The 24,545-nt window shown below is 39.8% G+C and overlaps 1 protein-coding gene across 10 annotated transcripts in view; it reads left to right on the top strand.

Moving 5' to 3' along the window:
* The window catches only part of agrn (agrin), a 454,482-nt gene that overhangs the window by 281,086 nt on the left and 148,851 nt on the right, over nucleotides 1-24,545 (top strand). For all 10 annotated transcript variants that reach the window (XM_038289893.1, XM_038289889.1, XM_038289895.1 and 7 more), the window contains 3 exons: nucleotides 12,925-13,149; nucleotides 15,696-15,920; nucleotides 21,399-21,605. In XM_038289893.1, coding sequence (XP_038145821.1) covers nucleotides 12,925-13,149; nucleotides 15,696-15,920; nucleotides 21,399-21,605 — 657 coding nt within the window. The remainder of the gene's footprint in view (nucleotides 1-12,924; nucleotides 13,150-15,695; nucleotides 15,921-21,398; nucleotides 21,606-24,545) is intronic.

The raw sequence follows: 24,545 nt of genomic DNA, 5'->3' as shown, positions 1-24,545 counted from the left end.
TAAATACTGAGGGTTTTCGATTCGTTGGTATCATTATTTTCTCACACTGTCAGAGACCTTGAGGTTAAAGAAACTGTCCATCAGCCAGCATCTGTCTTCCTTCGCTCTGCCTTTGTTAGATTGTTTACATGGACTAAAAGGTCTGAAAGAAACACATTCTCGCCCTTCAACTCTCCGCATAGTTTGTCTTTCGGTGACATTTCTCCCAAAAATAGCGACAGACGAGAGACTAATAATGATCAACCCCCACCCCCCCAAAAAAAAAACTTTCTTTATGAGACTTCTGGCGTGTTTGATTGCACATCGTTCATGAAAATTATTGTAGGAATTTTTATGTGGAGTTATTGCTCGCCTGGCTTTGCTGATTTTGGTATCATTAAAGTGAGATTTATGTTGCCAATTATTACACACGGGATAAGATTAAATAAATAACCCAGGGCTCAGGGATATTTCTGTTAAACGATCTTCTTTGTTGGGTTTTTGTGCGCATGCATGTTTGCGGATGCATTATTTTTTAAGTTCAGGATGTTTTTAGTGTAAGTGCCCCCCCCCCCTTGTGCATGTCTGCCTGTTTGTGATAAATGCCACTTTCAGACGATTTAATCCTGCTCCGTTCTGTCACTCTGGAGAATAAATGGGCCCTGTGTAGTCATTTCAGCACCACACCTGTGCTTTACTACGTCTTCCAAGCGTGAGACATCTGCCACTGGAAAATGACAGCTATGGTGGAAAAAAAAACCTCAGCGTTTCATCATCTGCCGTTCATAGCTTTTTTAAACACAGCTCTCTTTGGACTTTATTGCTGCCTTTCAAAATCAAGTCCAGCAATCCACGTCCTGCTTCTTACATCCTTATGGCAGCTTTCTTCCTCCTTATTTGACACGCCTCTTACTGCTTGACTGTGCCTTGCTGTACCGGTGAAGGGCTTTTTTTGTGCTTCATTTTCCATTCTGAAGGTTAATGCAGCAGAGTGTGTGAAAGAGAGCAACGGCTGCAGGTCAGCGGAGCTCTTTGAAGAACAACATCAAACACAAAGAAGCATCTTCCAGCCATTGGCATCACGGTAGAAAAAGAGTGAACGTGTGGATTAGTTTTTGGAGTGTGTGCAGCTTCTTGGAGAGGTGTGTGTAGCTGGTAATCTTTTGGCCATCCCTCAGTCCCGTCCACATGCTCCTCCATACTTTGGTTGGATATCATGCTGCAGATTCTTCTCATCCTATTTTAGTTCTTGGATTTGAGTTTTCATTGATCTTGTCTGTTTACTTTCTGACCATCCCATGCTCTCTTTTTCCTGCTCCCATTTTGACCTCTTTCCCTTATCTCACTTCAGCACACTTCTTTCAAACCATCCCACTTTATCATGCAACAAGTTTTTCTTGATTTGGAATATTAGAACATATTCTATGCTCTATTTGGATTTCAATCAACAAAAAGGCAAGTCATAATCCGTCTGAAGAAGGTGACGATGTGGATCCTTACTGCATCTGCTTAGACTGTTCTTGTATACAGTTACGCCTGAAAGTTTGCAAAACCCTCCCATTAAAGAAAATGATAAATTCACACTAAGAATTAAAATAACACCAAACTTAAAAAAGTCAGCACTTTTACAGTTTTCTGGAAGTTTGTTCCAGATAAGTGGAGCATAGGAACTAAATTCTCCATGTTTAGTTCTGGTTCTAGGTATGCAGAGCAGGCTGGAGCCAGAAGACCTGAGTGGTCTGGATGGTTGATACACTGATAGCAAGTCTGTGATGTATTTAAGCCATTCAGGGATTTATAGACTAACAGAAGTATTTTAAAGTCTATTCTCTGAGATACAGGGAGCCAGTGTAAGGACTTTAGAACCGGGGTGATGTGCTCTACTTTCTTAGTCTTAGTGAGGACACGGGCAGCAGCGTTCTGAATCAGCTGCAGCTGTCTGATCCACTTTTTAGGCAGACCTGTGAAAACACTGTTGCAGTAATCAATTCGACTAAAAATAAACACATGGATTAGTTTTTCCATTGTCCAATTTCCAATTGTCTTTAAATGCTTTTGGAGGTTAAAGTCTGAATCCAGCACTACACCTAGATTTCAGGCCTGATCAGTGGTTACTAGCTGAAGCGACTGAAGCTGTGTGCTAACTTTAGATTTCTCCTCTATTGGTCCAAAGATTATTACTTCAGTTTTGTTGTTATTCAGTTAAAGAAAATGATGGCACATCCAGGCATTGATTTCTTCTATGCATTTTTTTTCTCAGTGCTTGAACTGGTTCATAATCACCTGGTGATGGAATAATGTGACTATAGGACCAGTTTGATATAACACAATTTCATACAATATATAATTGGGAGTCCCCGCTCCATCTCACCATCAGTTTGGGGGTCCTTAGCCTGGAAAAAGTTGAGCACCCCTGGTATAAGGTGATAAAGTCATAAGCATGGATAAATCATGTTAACAGGACAGATAATATCCTGATAAAAAAGGCAACTCTAATGGTTCAACTGGACTGTATTTGTAAAGTCAAGGACACATACTGATGAAACTTTCTGCTCAATACGACTTTAACCCACTTAGATTTATTATAGCAATAGACAGAACACATCTCCCCCTAAGGGGCAAGTTTCACCCATAAGAGATACACAATTGTTTTCAGTATTGTTGACATACAGATATCGATACCTGAAAACAAGATTGAAACTGATTTTTCAGGTTGTAAAACATCAGTCCTTTGCATCTAGTCCTAGCAATTAGCACGGTTAGCATTACTAAATGTAAACAGCAGTCTAATTCTGGATTTCTTAGAGAATGTAGAAGCAAATCCAGCATAATTATTAACAGATTGATTGAATGCTCTTAACAATGTCTCTTAAAAACCAGCAGCCTGAATGAACACCTAGCAGGGCTCTTGGTTTTCCTCTAGGTAATATAACCTTTAGTGACTTTTTAAAATTATTTGAATAATCCTTTTTCTTAATGTTTGTATAATTAAACAGCTAAACAGCTTCAGTGGATTTTAGAAACCAAGTTCAAAGTGTTAGCCAGTTTCATCAGCTCCCAAGAGCAGTTTTGATGTGTGTATTTAAAACAAAGGCAATCTGTGAATCTTTTTTTTGTCTAAAGATAATAAATTCCTGTCACTCTGAAAGAATAAACATGTTTACCAAAACATTCCACTTTTTAATCTCTGAATATTTAGATTTTTTTTCTCTTTGCGTTCCCGCCCCACAGCAACATTCAGTTTCTTTCTTGCAGTTTTCTACTGTTTCTTCTCCTGCTGCTGAAAAATGGGGGAGTTTCTTGATTAGAACACACACTGCCGAGTCCCCCCACATCGCATCATTGCTTTTGATTAGCTTCTTCAACCCCCTGCCCCCTCCTTTATCACTATCAACACAACAGGGAGCGCAGCACACACTCACACACATTCGCACACGTATCACCAGCCAACTTGCAGACTTATCTGAACTCCATGGCTGCCTGTAAATGCGCGCTGGCATTTATGAATCCATGCACACACGCGTGCATTTTGACTGCTGCTTGTGCCGTGGCGGCAGGGCATCAAGTAAAGTCAGCGAGGGGCTGACAGCTCCCTGTCCCTAATGAAGCATTAATAAACTGCTGCACCAAACAGTGGATCAGAGAGCTGTAAAGCTCACCACCTGCCTGCCTGTCTGCCGCAGGGCAAGATTGTGAGGGAGAGGATAACTGTAATTCCCATCCCTCCAAATCCCTTTTTTCCCAAACTTTCCAGAACCGTGCGGAAGGTTTTCTCTCATTTCCATTCTTTTGATGTCAAATTAGAACTGGATATTGCAGGAAATTAACACTAATCCACTTGATGCATGTCAGCAAACTTTGTGGCTGTTTGGTTTAACAGAGAAGGGCCCACATGAAGGTAGGGGGCCGTCTGATAGAGGTTGTCCTCAACCACAGTCTATTAGGGGTGAAAGGAAATCCTAACAAGTCAACAGTTACAGCAGTAGTGGAGATGACAGGGAAAATGATCTCAGCTGTAGCAAAGTCATAAAGGAAGGTAGGAATTATAGTACTTTTTGCATATGGAGCAAGAAACTGTGGGTAAAACACCAAAGTGAGATCAGGGTCGCAGAAGGGGGTAAAAAAAAAAGCCAAATGCTCCCAGAGGCTGGTTAGGCACTGACCAATCAGAGATCACCATTTCTCCCGAACTGGAAGAGCCGTACCTGCAGGAGCAACTTTACCAGCATAAATGGGAATTTTGTTTTAAAAAGCAACTCATAAGAGATAAATGTTGTTAGTGGGAAACATGCTTTTTAGACGAACTCTACTGCCACAGTATTTTAGGGAATAGAGTTAATTATATTCCAAAAAACTGAAAAAGTAGTTATAAAAAATGTAAATGATGGACAGGCTTGATGTGAGCAACTGAAAACCACAGTAACCAACAGGAGCTACCAGTTGTTCAAGGGTAGAGAGACAGCAATTAATTCCTCCTTTTTTGTCACAATAATTGTTTGATCATTTTTATATTGGGAAAAAGCTGCTGTTGATTAATTAATTATGATAAAGTGCTGAAGTAAAGTGCATCAAGGGCAATATACTGGCATGGGCTGCCAACTAAATCCTCATTGGATGCACAGTGTGGGGACACACTGGTTGAAGTGGGAATATTGGGACATGGCCAAAGATGACCCAGTTACTGTCTCTCACAGTACAAACTTCAACCAGGGTTTCGGCGGGTCATTAAAAATCTTCAAAAGTCATTAAATTATTATATTTTAAATTAAAGCCTTAATTGGCATTAAAATTCATTATATGTGATTTTTATTATAAAATGCTTTAATTAAAAGAAAAAAAAATGTTTAGAAGAGCAATTTCGTCATATATAGATCTATATCTATATATAGATCTATATCTATATATATCTAACTATATATATATGACAGTCATGAGAGTCATGGGTACTTTTTTATGGTATTAAAAAGCATTAAATTAGATTTCCTCATTTCTGTATAAACCCTGTAAACTTCCAGATCAGTTGTTTAAATTGCGGCAGGACACAGACTCACTGGGCAAGACATTTACTGACCTGCTACAAAATTAGCCTTTAGCTATAACTGTTTTAAACATTCTGCTCATAGAAATTATTTCATAAACCTGAAAATATGACTCTACTTTTAAACTTAATCCATCTACAGTACTTTTACTGTCAACTTTATTGCTTAACTTTGACAATTTAACTTGATTTTGTTTTGTTTCATGTTTTTATAATTAAATTGTAAATGAGTTTAACCAATTAATAATTTCCTTTGTAATTAGCAGTGGAATGGAACAGTCAAGCGCTAGCATTAGAATGCTAGCTGTAGCTAAACGTTAGCGTTAACGGGCTCCAATGGGCCCTTCCCCCGACCTATTGATAACTAATATTTAAGAGCTGCTGTGTAAACAGTAGATAAAGGAGATTACAGCATGAAAATGTTGGCTACACTAATACTACTCGTGATTTGGCATTTAAGTATGAAAAAAAATACTTCTGCTAACCTAAGCCATTTCTGTAAAGCTAATCTAAGGCAAACATATCATGGTGGTCATATTTAGGTTTTAATTTTACATTAATAAAAGAGCAGTAGTAACATCTAATTAATTTATACATTTATAGCAGTAAAAAGTATATTATTTTTATTTCTTTGAAAGTCGCTTTAAAAGTGGTCAAATTGAGCTCAGAAAGACTGAGCTTTTTTTCTATATCCCCTTAATTTTATGATTTTTTTCTTTTTGTTGATGATTAAAGTTTTAATAGCTGCAAAAAATGCAAATTTCGCATGAGCTCTTTATCTCCTTATGGCCACTTTGCATTGATTTTCTTTGTAATCTTGAAGTATTCTCCTGAATCTGGAGACACGGCATGAATAGTAAACAGAGCTTATTGGTTTCTTAATGGTTCTTCTCCCACCTGTACAGCAGCACTACATCACTGACTGATTTCTGTCCTACTTTAAAGACCCATTTCATTAACATTAGGATGGTGTTTGCGTTTTGCCATGGTGATACACCACAGCATGCGCATCCATAATTAGGCACACAGGTAGTTCAGGCCCAGCCTGTCCGCCACAGTGGTGGACAATACCAGCTGTCTGAATCAAATATAGGAAACCTGCTGACTGGAGATATTCACTGGAAGTCTGCCCATTTAAATTCAAGCTGCTTCTGATTAATAGGAGAGCATTTGTTAGGCGGAAAGACAGATGAATGCTCAATAATGACAGAAATCTCAAAGTGCTTTTAAAAGAAGCTGAATCTTAGAAAAATGAAAAGAGCTCAGCGGCTGATGGGCAGTTTATTCTCTCAGTTTTTATCTTTTTTTTTTAGGGAACTGTTTCGGGAAACTAAGAATGAACGAACCAGAATTACACATAATAGACTAGATTCCTCAGCTTTTATAGACACTGATTTAATTTTTTATGCCGTGAGACACAGCTGTGGACGAATTTAACAATGAAGTCGAGACAACACCATCACTTAGACTATCTTAAGTGCATCCCCGAAGGTTTTGAGGTCAATAATAAATTAATTTATTTCAGTAAGTTAGTTCAATGCATTCACTGTGGTCCAAACAACAGCTGGGTAATGTGAAGATTTTCTTATCACGATATATTTGAGCTATATCATGATACATGATATATATATATATATATATATATATATATATATATATATATATATATATATATATATATATATATATATATATATATATATATATATATATATATATATATATATACACTACACTTCAAAAGTTTGGGATCACATTGAAACACATTTTTGAGGGAAAAGCACTGTACTTTTCAATGAAGATAACTTTGAACCACTCTTAACTTTAAAGAAATACAATCTATACATTGCTAATGTGGTAAATTACTATTCTAGCTGCAAATGTCTGTTTTTTGGTGCAATATCTGCATAGGTGTATAGAGGCCCATTTCCAGCAACTATCACTCCAGTGTTCTAATGGTACAATGTGTTTGCTCATTGGTTCAGAAGGCTAATTGATGATTAGAAAACCCTTGTGCAATCAGGTTGACACATCTGACAACAGTTTAGCTAGTTACAGAAGCTACAAAACTGACCGTCCTTTGAGCAGATTGAGTTTCTGGAGCATCACATTTGTGGGGTCAATTAAACGCTAAAATGGCCAGAAAAAGAGAACTTTCATCTGAAACTCGACAGTCTATTCTTGTTCTTAGAAATGAAAACTATTCCATGCGAGAAATTACTAAGAAACTGAAGATTTCCTACAACAGTGTGTACTACTCCCTTCAGAGGACAGGCGTCTGTTTCTCAAACTTGAGACTCTAATGTACTTATCTTCTTGCTCAGTTGTGCAACGCGGCCTCCCACTTCTTTTTCCACTCTGGTTAGAGCCTGTTTGTGCTGTCCTCTGAAGGGAGTAGAACACAGAAGGAACACCAAGGGAAAATCTGACACAAAATAAACCTAAAATAAAAATGGGCTCTTTGTTGATCTTTTACAACCATCTTCATGATGCACTGGATGACTTTTTAGGTGGTGGAATAAATTTGTGGTACTGCTACCTTTTGTGGCAATGTTTTTTTTTTTTAGCATTCGCATTTTGTTCGACATCCTTCTTGTCAAACCAAAGCACTGCCATATTATTGATCCGTCTTTTTTCTCTCAGAGCAGCTATTCTGGGTTCTCTTCTGTCTCATTTTAATTTTTAGCTGATAGTTCTCGCTGTCTCGTTATCGTAGGTAAACGCACATGCTCGTTGTTGTGTTTGCCAGAAAGCTTTCTGGTTTGGAGGAGAAGTGAATGATGCATTCATAGCATGTCGGAGAAACTAAACACAGTAAATCAAAAACAACGGCTCAATCTCGCCATGAAAATTTGAACTCGATGGCCACAATAAAGTCATTTTAACCAGAAAAGCTCTAGATATATTGAATATATTCGATATATAACCCACCCCTAGTCAAAACCTTGGATTTATCAACAAAAAAAAGTGACTGTAAGACATAAGAAGCAATAAATAAAGACAGTTCTTCAAAGTATGTCAGTGTGCATTTTCATTGGTTTCTCTTTGCAATCTTGGGGCCTGATTTTGCATTATGCTTCTTCCATCCATTCAACTTTCCATCTATATCATTGGATACAGCTTATTTTGCAAGAAACATTCGAGGTTTTTCTTCCGTGTGGAGAGAGGCTCTTTAAAGCACAGCTTTAAATTCTCCATGAGTGCATCTGTCCTGTTTCTCTTTTGAATTATTTAATCAAATCAATTAACTATAAATTCATTCATGGGCACCTTTTTATGAGCTTTATAGACGTTTAAATCAAATGTAGCATGAGTCATCCTCCTTGAATAGAAAAAAAGGTAAATATGTGACAACTCCTGGACTAAAATCTAAGACTGCTCAGTTTGTTTGAAACTTTTTCTCTTCCCCTAATCAGACACTCCAGACGTTGCAGCTTCCTGTGTGAGCAGCGCTGCTGCCACCGTGTCACTTTGAATCTTTATCTCTCTGTCTTTATTCTTATCTCCCCCCGCCCTCATTCTCCTTGCCCGTCTAAACTAGCAGAGCTTCACTCCAGCAAAGGAGACTGATCTAATTGGCGGGGAGACTCATTCTAATTTTATGAAGCAGAGCTTCTTTCGTCCTGCTATTCTGCCTCCCTTTTTGGCACCTTTCACACGATAATAAGAAAATACACCTTTAGAAGTTTGCAGCGGCGAGCATTTATTTATTTATTTTTTTTCATTTGTGCTCGTTACACCAATCACATTCGCAGAAGCAATTTGTCCGCTTGTCTGGGTCTGAGAAGGGCGGCTTATCTGCACTAACGCCCCATCGAGGCTACGCTTCGTTTCCAAATTGGACCCTGTTAGCATTCAAATGAAGAGAGCCCCTGCCTCCCCCTCCAGTGTGCTCCACCCCCCTCACCCCCGCTTCCCGTTAGCCTGCTGCTACGCTCAGAGGCAAAGGAAGCTGGGAATGGAAAAAAGCAGGATTATTGCTGTAGGGTATGAAAAAAAAAGTGCAAAGATGTCACAAAATAAACAGGAGCCCCCCCCCCCCCCCCCCCCCCCCCCCCCTTCTCTTCCTGTGCACACGTACCAGCAGCTAGTTAATCCACAGAAACCATCATTTTACAGAAACATTAAATGTTTATTTTTCCATTTTAAAACACAACATTAAAGGCCTTTTCTAATGGGATCTCCTTGCACAGGTGTATAAGTATACATTTTACAAACATTAAAAGTTAAAGTTAAAACTGGACTTGTGTGACGAGTGTTTGTTGTCAACTCTCCTAGAATTACCTTTTGTTTTCAGCCCAAAGCGTTTAATTCAGGGGTAACCAATTATAAACCACTGGGGTCCAAATAAAGAAAATCATTAACCAGTAAAGGTCTGGAGTCAATTAAATTATAATCTGTTACTTTAAACAGAATTTACACTTGAAATAAAATTAGGTTTTTATGCATCCATGTTATGCATTAAATTTTTAAATAAATAATATATATATATATATATATTTAAAAAAAATTGTCAATTTTTCCAAGTAGAGAACAACAATCGTTCAGTTTGGTATATAAACAATTTCCAAATTCACATATTTTATAAAATATGTGGACTGACCGTTTTGTTTTGTTTTTTCTTTCTTTCTTTTTTATTGCTTAACGAGAGCAGTGGGCTTTATGCTGCCCTGCAAGGCTTTAAACCTGGGTTTCATTGGCGATGAAGCCATTCTAAAGAACATATCAAGGTGCTTATTCATGAGCCTGGATGATTGAGCACACCATTTCACTTTTCTTTCACCAGTTCACCACAGTTCTTCCAGCAGTCCACTCTTTCTCTGCTCTCTTTATCTCATCATCTTCTCCTTCTTTCCCATCGCCCGGCTTGCCACAGGTTTGCCTGCTGTGTCTAAAAGTAGCATCAGCAGGAATCCAGAGTGACAGCAGCTCATTGGCTAATTTGTATCACATGCAGCCTGGAGCCGGACGCTCCACAGGGCTTTACCATATTAACAGTAGAAGCGGCACAAGTGAAGTTAGACAATGTTGTCGGACAACATGCAGTAATTTATAAATGTTTTAAATCAGGTGGGGTCTGGATTAGCCAGCAGTTGGGTCCAGATCCTGACTCTGGTCCGCTAATCCGTGACCTCTGCTTTGTTTGATGTATGTTTCTGTCCAGATTTGCTAATTTTTCTTAGTTCCCATTCAGATATTGGATGGAGAGACTGTGAACTATGCTGTTTGGTCTTGCCACTGAATTCCAGTTGTTGCATTTAGCTCTGGACTTTTACATTTTTATCCAGACTTTTGCACATTTCCAGTCATTCCAGTCTTTGGAACCACAAAACAGGCTTAAATTAAAGGAAACAACAAAGTTGCTCGGTCTTCCTGAAAACCGTTGCCGCTCTAGACCAAGATGACAGAGTTGACAACGGCTCCTGTATGTCAGTAAAACTGAACGAATGTCATGTGTCTTCAGTCTAATTCTGATTTGTGGTTAGATTTAGATATTTGCTTTGGATCCTTAAGAGTAAGTTTTTTATTGAACTTTCTCTTAACTCACATGACTTAAAGCCACCTAGAGTAAGTAAAAGTGATAAAATAGGATTTTTTTTCTGCATTTGATGCGTTCAAACACTAAAGGAACATGTTTGAAACAAGGAGCAAATTGGTTTAATGTGATCCAAATAGTTAGAAGTGTGTAAACATTTCATATTTGGACAAATTGACCTTATTCTATGTGTGGAAGCAATTTGGATACTCATCCACCAACGTTAGGATTAGGGTTAGCCCTCAGAGAGAGGATAAACAGAAAGTATCAAATAAGATTTGGTATAAAATCCACTGATCTTTATGTTTAGGTTTCTTGTAAAACTTCCAGTTTTTTTTGTTCACATTTGACTGAACTTTATCGGCCAAAATATTGACGATCAATAAATAACATCTCTATAAAAAGCAATCAGGGGTAGTTTTTTTTAAAAAAAGAACGCGGTATAAGAGCTTAAATAGAAACATTTAACTGCCTTAAGTTGGAAATAAAAGAATAAATATTTTAAAAATGGCTCAAATTATCCTACTTAACAAACACCATCTCCACACCATGATGCTGCCGCCACCATGTTTCCTCTGGAAATGCTTGTGTGTGGTAATGAAATTTGTTGTCCCATCCTTTCTTATTGTTCTACATACAGTTTACTTTCGAATTAGATATTTTTTGCTGTAATAGAGTTTATTAAGATTTTATAAAGTATATGTTAGTGGATTAAAGGACAGTCAGCTTTTTTTTTTATAACCTTTTATCATTTCTTTGCCCCACTTCACAGTAATACCCTTCAAGTGTTGTTCTGTCGTACTAAATTCCAATAAGTAGATTAAAGTTAAAGGGGGGGTGACTGCTTTTCCAAGGCACTGCAGGCTATCCCGGATCCTTTTGTTCATGAAAAGTGGGCTCTGAATGTGCTTTGCGTGTTGCTGCTCCAACAAGGTTGTTACCTCAGCACTGTATCCAGGAGGTCATCAGCATCTCATTGTTCACGCGATAAGACACAAAGCATCACAATGGCCATCCAGTCGGCGCAGGCTGCCACAAAGCTGTCATCAGCGACTCACAATACCTGATGATTTTCAGTAATTGCTTTTGATTTCACTAAGCCAGTTTCCACCAGTCCCCTTTGCTCTGCGCTGCAATTTAGCACTTTATTTTTGAAGATACTTATAAAATTAGGTCTAGCAGCAGTTTCAAAGTTCCTCGGCACAAAGGAGGAGGTGTTCATTAGCAACTCTGAGGCAACAGACCTCAAAAGAACTTGACAGCAGAACAAGAAGAGAGAAAGAGAATGTGTCATGAAGATGAGGATACCAAGGTGGTGCAATCCTTTGATCAATAGCTCTCCTTATAGCAATCCTGTCTCCTTACCCATCCATAATATACATATCTCTGTGTGCATCCTCTCTGTTATTAACAAGACGGTGTTGCTCCATCTCTGCAGTAGGTATTGAATTTTTAAGACAGACATTTTCCCCTTGTCTTCACCCGTGAATGAGGACAGGTGGAGTAAAAAACGCAAAGCCAGTGTATCTGCCGTGGCTTTAAATTAGATTCATTGATACTGGATGTAACAAAAGAGGGTTGATAGTATCAGACACGGGTAAATATTTATTACATTGGGAAAAAAAGGATTCAGGCCTCAGAAATGAGAGGGCGTCCAACGCTCGGCTTGGTTCTCATGGGAGAGCATGTTTGTCCGTGACAGTCATAAATATGGATCACGCTGGGAGATGACAGGGATTGTAATCTCATGGCTGTCTTTTGTCGAGCACATGACAAAAGTAAACCCCCCCCATCCAGCTCTCCTGCTGGTGGCGAATGCAGGTGGTAAAAATGAAAAGTTTCACCTTCTCCTGTTCATTAGTATGAGCCACTCAGCGACAAGTGGCACAGCGTTTAATTGGGTTGGAAACGGTGTCCTCGGGGTATTGGGGGGATGAGGGGGTAGTTTTCCTGGTCCTTTATCTGTTCTTTCTCTTGGACTAATTTGCAAAAAAAGGTAAATATTCAGAGGATTGTTTTGCAGCTGGGCCGATTAAGGCAGCTCAAGCATAGCAATGGAAAATGTGGACCGAACGGAAAGCCTGTAATTCAATTCACACCGCTCGCTGAAATGAACAGGACTTGTTGGTACTAGTCGACAGCTGCGGCTCCGCATCCCTACCCAGGGGGTGTCAAGTAGTTCTTCAAATTACCACACTGGGCTTCCAAAAGGACGCCGGTAGCAGCTCAGATAAGATGGCCTGTCATTCATATAGCACTCCAGAGTACAGAGAGTGTGCATCTGTCTTCCGCCGCTGCTCAACAGATGTACTAAATAAATAACTGATGAATAAAAGAGACAAACAATCTTTATGTGTTTCCCCACCTGCAGCTCTGAAGGACCCCTGCACGGAGGTGACATGTAGCTACGGCAGCACGTGCGTCAAGTCGTCGGACGGCATGTCGGCGAAGTGCATGTGCCCCCTCAGCTGCGAAGGCAAGCCCCAGCAGGCGGTGTGCGGCAGCGACGGGAAGGACTACCGCAATGAGTGTGAACTCCACCAGCACGCATGCAAGACCCAGAAAAACATACGAGTGCAGTTCCAAGGACCCTGCGGTGAGTCACATCCTTGGTTTTGTCCTGAATGTCTCTCATCATTTTGTCTTTCCAAAGAAAATAAAAAATATACATATTATAGATATAGAATTAACCAGCGAGCTTAGGAAAGAGTCTTCTGTTGTTTTTTTTCTCTTTATCATAGTCATTTTTTAAAAGGTATGTCTCTTATTCAAACTTAGTGATTTCTTAGTGTTAAATTATATTTGATTACTCTTCCAACATACTGTTAATATGCCTGAAAACAGTAAAAAGGATTTCTCTATGTTTTCATTCCTGAAATCAGCACAGAAATGCCATCAGATCTTTACATTTGCACATATTTCTACTCCTTTGTGGTACAACCTCATCCTGATACGTTCAGATTAGTTTCATAAAGCCATGTAATCTACCATGAAACCATAAAGAAGCATTTCCGCTTTATGATGTTCTTTGAAAAACTTTCCCCACTTCTTTTTTCCCCCTTTTATTCTTTGTTTACTACCACTGCCTTTGTTGTTGTTTTCCACATCCTCATGCTGCAGTTCCTTCTGGCACACCTCAGCTAATTCTCATTTTTCCCTCAGATTGCTTTGCTTCACGCAGGCCTTCCTGTGGTGTGAATTGTTGTTTTCTCTAAGTAGGTCTTCAGAGCTGTCGTTATTGTCTGTTTCTTTCGCTCTTCCTTGTTATCATCTGGCAAGTCGTTTTTTACGCTCAGCGCGCTCAACTTTTACTTTTCCTGGCAAGCCAGATGGAGTGAAAGAACAACAGAAAGTAACTCTGCCTCTCAGCAGCAGGAGCCAAAGCCAGCTGTTGGGCGTCGAGAGATAGATGCGTATTTCCACGGGCAGAAGGTTGGTCGTATAAATCCAGACCAAATCGCCCGTGTTTCCCTGTTTTTCCCTCAGAAGGTCCAAGGCACGGGGGAGCAGATGGCCCTGATGGTTCTCTAAATCTCCCTGCAGCCATTTTATCTAAAACCTCAGGCCAAACCTGTTTGATTTATCCACACTGGTAGTTTTTTGCAGAAAACAAGCTATTCTTTTTGTAATTACCCTACTTGCTCAGCTAGAGAAAAGCATGGATCCTGGAAGCAGTCCTTCTCAGTTAATGAGAGGTAATGGTCTTTCTCTCAGATAATGGTCTGGCTGGCGGCTGAGGCTCTGCGTCATGCAGAGACACTGCGTGAATTATGATAAAACCCTTGTTTACTCGGCTGCGAGTCTCTCTGCAAGCCTTTGCATTGTGCTGCTAGAAATCAATCCGAGTCCTGGCCGGTGGTCACCCTGCCTTTTTAACCAAACCACTCCGTCCCTCTTTTAAAAAGCCCTGTCATTGTCATTCCTTGTACTGCAGCCAAAGGTCTTTGGAAACCATCCCCTCTTATTTTTCTGTTTCTCATTCTCTTTCTTCCTTTCCCGATGATAGGGTGTTTCATCCTTGGCGTGGTTTGAATGACTCGCCCAAACTTGGCAGTGATTTAATGCGTAGCGGTTCCACATAAATCCTTTTGTCCTTTCCCGCATCCTGGAAGCGTGGACAGCAGGATAAAGCCTGTGTTACAGTTTCCAGGAGGTAGAACCCTTGTTCGGCACATCCTCAGGCCCATTTCATTATGATCTGTGGACTGATAGGGCGAAGTGAGCCGAAGAAGGGCTCCTCTGGAGGAAGGGAGGAAGGAGGGAACTAATTAAAGCCTTGGTCTCTTCGTCTATTTTCTTGTCTTGGCTTCACATCCAAGGTCCTGGCCTTTCCTGCTCTCATCTCCAGGTTTACATATTATCTCTGAAGCCCCTTCCCTTTTGTTTTCTTGTTCCAACCCCATCACCATTAACCAGACTGAACATTCTAGCAGGGCATTAGACATGTCTTCAGATTAGTGAGGGGTTTAGACAACATGACCTGTTAAAAGATGAGATTTTAGGACAAATTTGAAGCCATTTGTCTTTTTTGCTGTTACACTGAGGGTAATGGTTTTAACATTAAAACAAAACAATGTAGAAAATGATGTCCAGATTTCACTAGTCATTGTATTGCTTTGTTTTTATCTGATTTTACGGTGACATTTGACTTGATCTTTCTTTTTTTTCACAAATTGAATCCATTTTTCTTTGTATTATTTTTACCATTGCGCTTCAGGGCGCTACATAACTCAGATCATTTACTAGAGGTTTACACCTGCAGTTTAAAACTGTAACACTGCTAACTTTGTGCTTATAGGAAGCACTAATGCTAACGGTTAGCTTTACTTATTTATGCCTACTGTCACTGTCTCCCTTTTCTGCTCAAAGCAAACAGTAAAACAGTGTTAGATCTTATTTCAGACTATAGATTTTGTTCTTTTTCCAAGACCAACTTTATTTATCAGAAATCATTTATGCTCTTCAGTTAAAACTTTGTCAATGTTTTGTCATTTTAGTCAATGACTAGTTGGGTCACAAATCTATGATTTTTGGGTAGGCGGCCAAATCCATCTAATGCCGTAACCTTTCACCCTTTAAGTAATGTTTACTATGAATCACTGCTGTTAGCTTGGTTCTAACTGATTGTTACTGCCTTCACAGATCCTTGCAAAGACAGTCAGAACAGTCTAAACACTATCTGTCGAGTGAATGCCATGACCCGCCAGCGTGAGATCTACAAGTCACCAGAGTCCTGTTCTGAAGATAAGGAGCCTCTGTGCGCAAGCGACGGCCAGACATACTTCAGCGAGTGCGCCATGATAGCCACAGGCTTTCAGAAGGGCATCAGCCTCAGGAAGATCCATTCTGGCCAATGCAGAAATCTGGGTAAGGAAAAGCTGCTAGTTAGCTTGAGCTGGCTTAACATTTAACAAAGAGATTTCCAAGTATGAGGACGTTTCGCTTCCCATCCAGGAAAGTTTTTCAATTCAAGATGTCAGGAATAGCGTTGGGTTTGAGGCTATATACAGTAGCCCAACAAGTATATAGCCTCGAACTAACATTTGGGACATTTGGAATTGAAAAAGCTTCTAGGATGGGAAGCGAAATGTTTTTTACCTTCTTTGGAATGACTATGACCTGGATGACTGAGAATCTTCCCCAGTATGTTTAACATTGAGAAGTGAAAACTTATCTTTGGTACACTAAATGTCAATCAGTTCAGATTGAGAGACGGAAGGGCTCAACTAGTGAGCTCACATATTAGGAGAAAAATTATTTTCTCCTAATATTTATTATTTTAGGACAAAGAATCTAAATTAGCTCATGTATGAGCAAACCGACCAGGCAGCCATTGTTGTAGGAGATAACAGATTTTGGTCGGTCTGTCAATGCAGTGCTTTACAAAAGCCTTCATTCCCAACATTAAAAACACAGACATCAGCCTTTTCTTTATTTTGTGTTTGGAAGATTAACAATAAGTCAAGTTTAATTCAATTCAAAAAATACTTTAATGAAAATGTTAAGTTTTTTGTTCTCTTTTCCATGAGTTCTTGATAACTGTAGGCAGGAAGGATAATCTGTAGCGATCTGTCTTGCATTAAAGCTAAAGATCATTAAGTCTTATGTTGGTGTTCAACAGTCTGATGAAGAAGTGGCTCACCTTAGTCTACAATGTTATAGAGATATATTCTTCATTAAATCATCTCCAGAGATTCTAGACAAGTTTCTTTGAGATTTTACAGTTGTAAAATCTGTAAAATTTGGAGGCTGGTTGAGGACCCAGAGATGAGTTTTGGTGATTTAATGACGGCGGCAACAGAAACAAAAATCCAGAAAAAAAATACTGAAAATCAAAAATGAAGTGGAAAGTAGAAATGAAAAAAAACAGCTGTGAGTAACTGCAGAGGTGGCGTATAAATTGGGAACAGAAAAAAGAATGGGCTAATGAGCTGGTATGGAGCAGCTGTGGATAGAAGTAACTAGAAGGGAGCCAAGGGGAAAGGAAACAGACACAAGGGGGCAGCAGAGAGCAACACAGCTTAAATATAACACAAAATGGAAAATAACCATATTTCAACCAAACAGTAGTGATGGTGAGATGAAGCCTCGTGAGGCATTGAAACGTTTAGGCTAATTGCTTCAACGATCAACACAGTTCACGTAGCTTCATTTGAACATCCACCTACTGGTGGAGTGCATTACTACAGTTAGTAATATAATCAGATTTTTTTGCCGTTGTTTTTCTTGGTTTGTTTTTTTCTATTTAAGTTCCTTTGAAATTGTTGATGATTGGTGTGTAAAATCTTTTTAAAGATTTTTTTGTGTGTAAAATGTCTTAGAAGAGAACAATCATTTAAGCTACACTGTTTCTCTGCCTTTTTTGTGAAATAAGCTCAACCAGTCAGTGCTTGTCTGAACGTTCTTGTGCAAATTGGGCAATGATGAGCAAAATGTAAGGTATTAGTCATTTTTATTCAAACATAATAGTTTTTCCAGAGTTTATGGGTTAATCGGGTTGGAAGTTATTCTTTTGGCTAAACCAGCCAATCTAAGAAGGCAGTGTTTTTACCCAATCTATAATTATACAAGGGCAAACCAATACAAATTAGTCACATTAGCCAGAAAACTCAATTTCAAAAGTTTAAGGTGGGTCTCAAACCAACAACCCCAAGATTGGAAATAAATGTCTTATAGCCATTAGCAATGTTAACTGCACATCTAAACCAAAATAGTTTTAACCAACTAGGTTGTCTATTCTTAGAATATATCCAAACTCTATCCAACTGACAACAACTCTCCTCCAAACTCCCACATCTTGACTGAATACTGAGGCTTTTTAAATTCCTGCCGAAGTTCTGGGTGAACTGAACCGCTTCTTGAAGCGGTCACGTGGGGTGGCGGGGTAGCGAAGCTTCGGACCTCATCTGTTTTGGCACCTCCCCGAAATGAAGCAAGCCTTGATAGGCACCTCGCGGAAACGCCCCCTCAACTCCTCGACACAGCCTCGAAAACCCACGGCTCATCTCATGACATTACTACAAAACTCAAAGTCCAAAAGGGGAGAACCATAACATGTTATTATTTCAGTATTTAGAAATCATTAAACTGGAGATCTCTCTATGAGAGTTGTTTTATACTCTTAACCTCCTTTTAACCTCCCCACAGTTTTATTCCTGATCCATCTGTTGTTCCTCTTAGTTTTGATGACGCTGTTTATTTCTGATATTTATCAAACCTTTAAGGGGCTTAGAAAGCACCTGTATTTGCAGTAGTAGGGATACTAGAGTAAATGGGTCTGAGTGGAAATGCTTCTCTCACTATTTAAATGTTTGATGCGATTTCTTTTTCATCTGGCTTTTTAAAAGTTAAACAAAAGCTTGAAACTTAATGACAAAAAGTACCTGTGCTGCTTTCCATGATTTGGAGGTAAATTGCCCACAGGTCAGTGGGTCTCTGCTGTATCTGAGCTATATCACGGACCTCCAGTCCCGCCTGATAAAAGCCTGCAGGGCTGTTATCTTTGCTATTAGAACACGGGGTTTAAGCCTCCGTCAACAAAGAGCTGTCAGCTTTTACTGTACGTCTGATAGCCATCGGAGGAAATCCAATTTCACCGCTGTGTTGTCAACGCGGCGTCGCGAGGGGAACAGCTGTGCAGGTTTACAGCCGTAATGCACGGCAACACTAATGCACTAAGACCCTATGATACAGGCAGAGACAAGAATGGATCTAAACACAGGGCGTCCTTTGGTACAGGCAGCACTGACGGCTGATATATAGTTTTTAGACACTCTATGGTTCTGCTTGCTGCTCTGCTTGACAGCGTGATGGACGGCTGTGAAGGCTGCAGGACGCATAAATCTCAGCCAAAGTGGATTTGTGAGTTTGTTGTTATTTGGCTGACCAGGTTCATACATGTGAGCAAGTGGATGAGTTATTTTTCTCTGCCAACCCCACCCCTCGCGTTTGTGCTGTGCCGCTTTTTCAAATAAAAGAATAATTCAATTCGAAACAGAGATCCATGAAATCATATCCCAAAGCAAATTACAAATTGGTAACTAATGAAAATGGCCATTTCGCCTCGTAACCGTGACATTGCACATCCGCGTAGCCCTCTCGCTCAGATAGACCAGCGACGTAATTAAATGTGGCATGACAGGCTTTTAAAGAAAAGAGGAGAAGGAACTGAATGGCTGTACAAATTTAATCCACTGATCAGGAGTGAAATAAATGTTGAAGTCTAGCGAGTGCCTCCAGAATAGAGGCCACCTTCAAATTGGATTTTCTCACTTCTGCGGCAAATGCGGCGTGTCACATTACCACTATTCCTTTCGTTTTTCCTAATTCCTTCTGTAGATTTCTGCTAACTGGGACTGTGTGTTGGAAATATAACAGTAGGACTTTAATTTAAACCTTAGAAATTTAATTTATGATTAATAGTTGGGTTTTCATGTCAAAGTTTTTGGAAAATGTTATCTTCAAAGCAGCTGAAAGTAACTTAGTGAGAAACTTTGCTTTTTATGACTGGGGGAATGTGATTTGAATCATCATGGTTCCTTTGAGTCCAGAAAGTGTTTAACAAACTCGAGTTAGAGAGAAAGATGAAAATATAGAAGAGAAAGAAGAAAATATAGCAATACAGAAAGGAAAAGATTTAGGTTCCAAAACTACAGTTCTATCCATCTATCCATCCAACCATCATCCATGCAATCAATGTTTCATCCATCCTTTAATTCATCCATCCATCCATCTTTCCTTTATCATCCATCCCAACATCCACCTGTCCATCTATCCATCCGTCCATCATCCATACAATCAGTGTTTCATCCATCCATTCATTCATCCATCCAACCATCCGCCCATCCATCCATCTGCCTATTAATCCATCTGTCTATCCATCCATCCAATGCCCGTCCATCCATCCATCCATTCATCCATCTTTCCGTCCATCCATCCATTTAATCATCATCCATCCATCTGCCTATTCATACATCCATCCATCTGCCTATTCATACATCCATCCATCCATCCATCCATCCATCCATCCAACCATCCATCCATCCATCAATTTATCCATCTGTCCATCCATCCATCCATACAATCAGGGTTTAATCTTTCCATTAATTAATGCAACCATCCATCCAAGCATCATCCATCCATCCGTCATCCATCCATTCTTCATCCATCCATCCATCCGTCATCCATCCATCCATCCATCCATCCATCCAAGCATCATCCATCCATCCGTCATCCATCCATTCTTCATCCATCCATCCATCCGTCATCCATCCATCCATCCATCCATCCATCCAAGCATCATCCATCCATCCGTCATCCATCCATCCGTCATCCATCCGTCATCCATCCATCCGTCATCCATCCATCCGTCATCCATCCGTCATCCATCCATCCGTCATCCATCCATCCATCCGTCATCCATCCATCCGTCATCCATCCATCCATCCATCCATCCGTCATCCATCCATCCATCCATCCATCCATCCATCCGTCATCCATCCATCCATCCGTCATCCATCCATCCATCCATCCATCCGTCATCCATCCATCCATCCATCCATCCATCCATCCATCCATCCATCCATCCATCCATCCATCCATCCATCCATCCATCCATCCATCCATCCATCCATCCATCCATCCATCCATCCATCCATCCATCCATCCATCCATCCATCCATCCATCCATCCATCCGTCCCTTTCTTCAATTGTATGAAACCTTCAGTCTGTTTTTTTCCATGTAAACCTGGATAACCTCTGAGTTTATTGGCATTTCCTTTTCATTGTTAATAACTATCTGAAGTCGGACCCACTGATTCTTCCTAGTCTTGTGTTTTGTATTATAAGGTGACAAAGACATTCCTTCCTGATTTTTCTTTATTGTATTTCTATGGAAGGTTTAACCTCTGCTCCTGAAAGAGAAGCTTTTCCACACCCCACTGGTGACATCAGTCTATCCTGACATGTTATTACTGTTTGGATAAAAACTGATTTATTTCCCAGTGGTTCAGCCGGCACGCTCACAATGCTGGCAACGCTTCAACACTCACAGCTCTGAATATTGTTTTTTTTTTTTTTTACTTCTGTTGTCCTTTCTTCGCAGTGATTAGTCCGTCACGCTGCTACCAGAACTGGCCTTATCAGCATCCGTACAGATGTATGACAAATCTTTAAAGAAAACACCCTGAATAAACCAGTGAAAGCAGAATGCTTCCAGGGCCAGAGTGGTCACTGAACGGTTTGATCGGTTGAAAATGAGACGGGATTAAGGGCGAGGTTATCCTGGAGGAACTCAATTCCCCTTCACTGGGTTAATTCAGTTGTTTTGTTTTTTCCACTTTCAGATGTGTGTCAAGAAGATTGTCTATTCAATGCCGTGTGTGTGGTGGAAAAGTTCGGTGCCCGCTGCTCCTGTGATCCCATCGAATGCGACGCCACCTACAAGCCACTGTGCGTCAAGGATGGACGCACTTTCTCCAATGACTGCCACCGACGCAAGGCGGAGTGCATGGGCAAGAACCTCCTCCCCATCAAGCACTACGGGCCCTGTGGTGAGTGGACCTGAGGGACCGGAAAAAAGGACTACCTGTTTCTCTGGTTGAGTGTTTGCAGGATGTTTTCTGTCTGTATCTTCCAGGCTGACTGCCTGTCCGAATCTGAAATGCTTAGCTGACTGTCTCCAAAGATTGGAGGGGTTCTACATTGTAAACTAGAATATGTATGCATTCCTTTGAAAAAGAAGTGCCTTCACCTCCCATCCATCTCCTCACTCTGTCACGCTTCATTCCTCCAGCTCAGACACAAGCAAACCGAAACACCACCTTCATCTTTCATTCATCCGCTCCCCGTCTCTTGACTCTCCCGCTGCTGAGGCTTTTTGCTCTTCCTGTTCCTGTCGTTGTGTCTTGTATAAAAATATCCTCTCTTGTTTCAGTGCGTCAGTCTGTCTTTCTGTCTGTGTGACCGTCCTCTGGGCTGCAGGTGGACCGGGGGGTCAGCCAGCGGGCGACCTCATCAGGCGGACTCTGAGGGGTGAAGCCCTCCCCCTCGCTCCGTGGGGACCTAACAGCAGGGGGTCTTGTACTGTTTCCTTTTTTTCCTCTCACTCCACCTGCCTCCTTGTGTCCATTTGTGTCATTAATGTCTTTTCCCTATGTTTACCCTCCTACAAAGACGTGACCCGTGAGGTTGGAGAAGCCTTCCCTGTTCTTGCTCTCTCTCCATGTCTCTGATTTCCTAACAGAGAAGAGCTTTTTTTTCCTTTTTTTCTGCTGCTGCCCTCTGACTCTCTCATTCCTGCATGCTGTATTGCACATCAGCTCCTCGACTCGCTGCTACCATAGAGCCCTCTTTTCCATCACTAGAACTGTGTAATAAACGCTACCAGCTGCTGAATCGATGCATGACTCTAAGTTTTACCATCTGGGTTAGATTTTAGCTCTTAGGTGAAGATAACCAATCTTTGATTAGGATTTCAAGATGTTCGTCCAGTGGCCTCACAAATGACAATGGATTTAATGCGGTAGATTTCCGTGAATGTGTGCAGGAGCTACATTGAGGTTGCATATAAAGGGTGCATCTGAGACCTTGAATTCATTCATCAATATTCAGGCCTACAGGAATTCTGACTGCTTCTACATACATTGTGAAATAACTGCAAGCTCTCGGGAATGCAAAGATTTCCAGGAAGGTGCTATGATAGGATAGGACAGCAGCCAATATCTAAAAGCCATTTCATTATTATTCCATTATTATTCCACTTCCTTTAGTTGTGTTATAAAATAGCAGAATTGAGTGGAAAAGGCAGCATTTCAGCCACAAAGATGGCTCACAGCTCAGAGCATCAAACTTTGTGTGTCCTTGATATTCGGCCCATAAGCACTCCTTGGGAAAAGGTTTGTAAACTGCAAAAACGATCTAAAAATAAGTACAAATTTCTTAAACTAATGGATTTAACCTTAATTTGAGCAGGTAAATAACATGATTTGCCAATGAAATTTGTTTTTTTTTTTCTCTCTTAAGATAAGATAATTAGATAATATGCACTTGAAATAAGAGAATACTGTTGTTTTTTGTGTTATTTTTAATGTAAAATGTCTTCTTCATTTGGCAAAGTATCTCACTTACCTCCTCATTTCAAGAACAAATTACTTACGGTAATTAGATTTCAGTAATTTTTAGTGTAAAACATGGATGATTGAGTCCTGCTCTGCAAAAAATGTCCATCTAGCTAATTCCTACCATTTTAGATCTAGCCATAATATATTTTTTTATGTTGTTTTTAGATTGATAAACTAACCAAGCAGACTCTGTTATTAACTATTATTAATCTTCTTTTAAGCAAATGATTCTCTGCAATAATCAGCCAGTACAGGAGGACAATTGCACATAGTAATACTTCTTGAAATCATGTAATATATTTTCAAAAGCAGATTAAACATAATTAAATTAATAGATTGACCTAGAAGAGAGACTGGGATCCAGTCCTGCTTGTCCAACATCAATGTCTGACCCCACAAATGGTTAACTAATTTCCATTAACATGCTCCTAGACCCTATTTATTTTTAAATATGGCAGAGTTGGTCCTCCATACTGCTGGTCAACATGAGATGGTCAAGTTCTTATATGCACTACAAAAAAAATCTAGAAATAAGTCAAAATGTCTTAAATTAAGTGTGTTTATTCTGAATTTGAGCAGGTAAATAAGATGATCTGCCAAAGGAAGGAAGATTTTTACTCTTAAAACAAAATAATTAGATGATATGCACTAGAAATCAGCCAATGCCATTGTTTTTTTCTTATTTTATATGTAAATTGTCTTGTTCCACTGGCAAAGTGTCAAACTTACCTCCTTATTTCAAGAAATAATGCAATTTTTTAAAGAAAAAATGACTTATTTAGATTTATATTTTTCGCTGTGTGTTTGAAGGTTTCTAAGTAATCATTAGAAACAGAAAAGGATTTAATTTTTTCTTATTGAAGTTAGATGGGGTATTTGCCCAATGGTTGGTTTTAAATGGTTTGTTTTTCATGTGGGCCAGGATTTGGAGTTTTTCTATTTGTATCTCATTCTAAATTATTCCAACCTTGCTAGAAAATATAAGTATTTTTTTAAATAGTGGTTTAATATTTCAGTAATTTTGGTCAGTTTTCCCAATAAAGGTGCACTTTTAAGACATGGAAGAAGGCTGTAAAAAGAAATTAGTTTTCCAAAAGACGGCATGCTTTGGAAAAATCTTGGTTTTCACAGCCCAAGAAGGAGGGTGTATGAATTTTATTATTCTCTCTAAGTTGGAATCCGCCTCACATGTATCTGACTGTGTCCAGAATATATCCAACCAAGATGAAAGTAACCCTCAGGTCAGCAGAAAGGAGTTTGAAGCAGAGACTCCAGCCTTACAGTTCACACGTTCACACAGTTTCTGAAACAGCTCTGGGTGGTTTGCTTTTACACTTGAACCTTGTCTCACCGGCTTCTGTCAGATATTTA

The sequence above is a fragment of the Cyprinodon tularosa genome, unplaced genomic scaffold (genome assembly GCF_016077235.1).
Source record: "Cyprinodon tularosa strain WSP-4 unplaced genomic scaffold, ASM1607723v1 ctg273, whole genome shotgun sequence".
In the NCBI taxonomy this organism is placed as follows: domain Eukaryota; kingdom Metazoa; phylum Chordata; class Actinopteri; order Cyprinodontiformes; family Cyprinodontidae; genus Cyprinodon; species Cyprinodon tularosa.
This window is presented reverse-complemented; position numbering and strand designations above follow the sequence as displayed.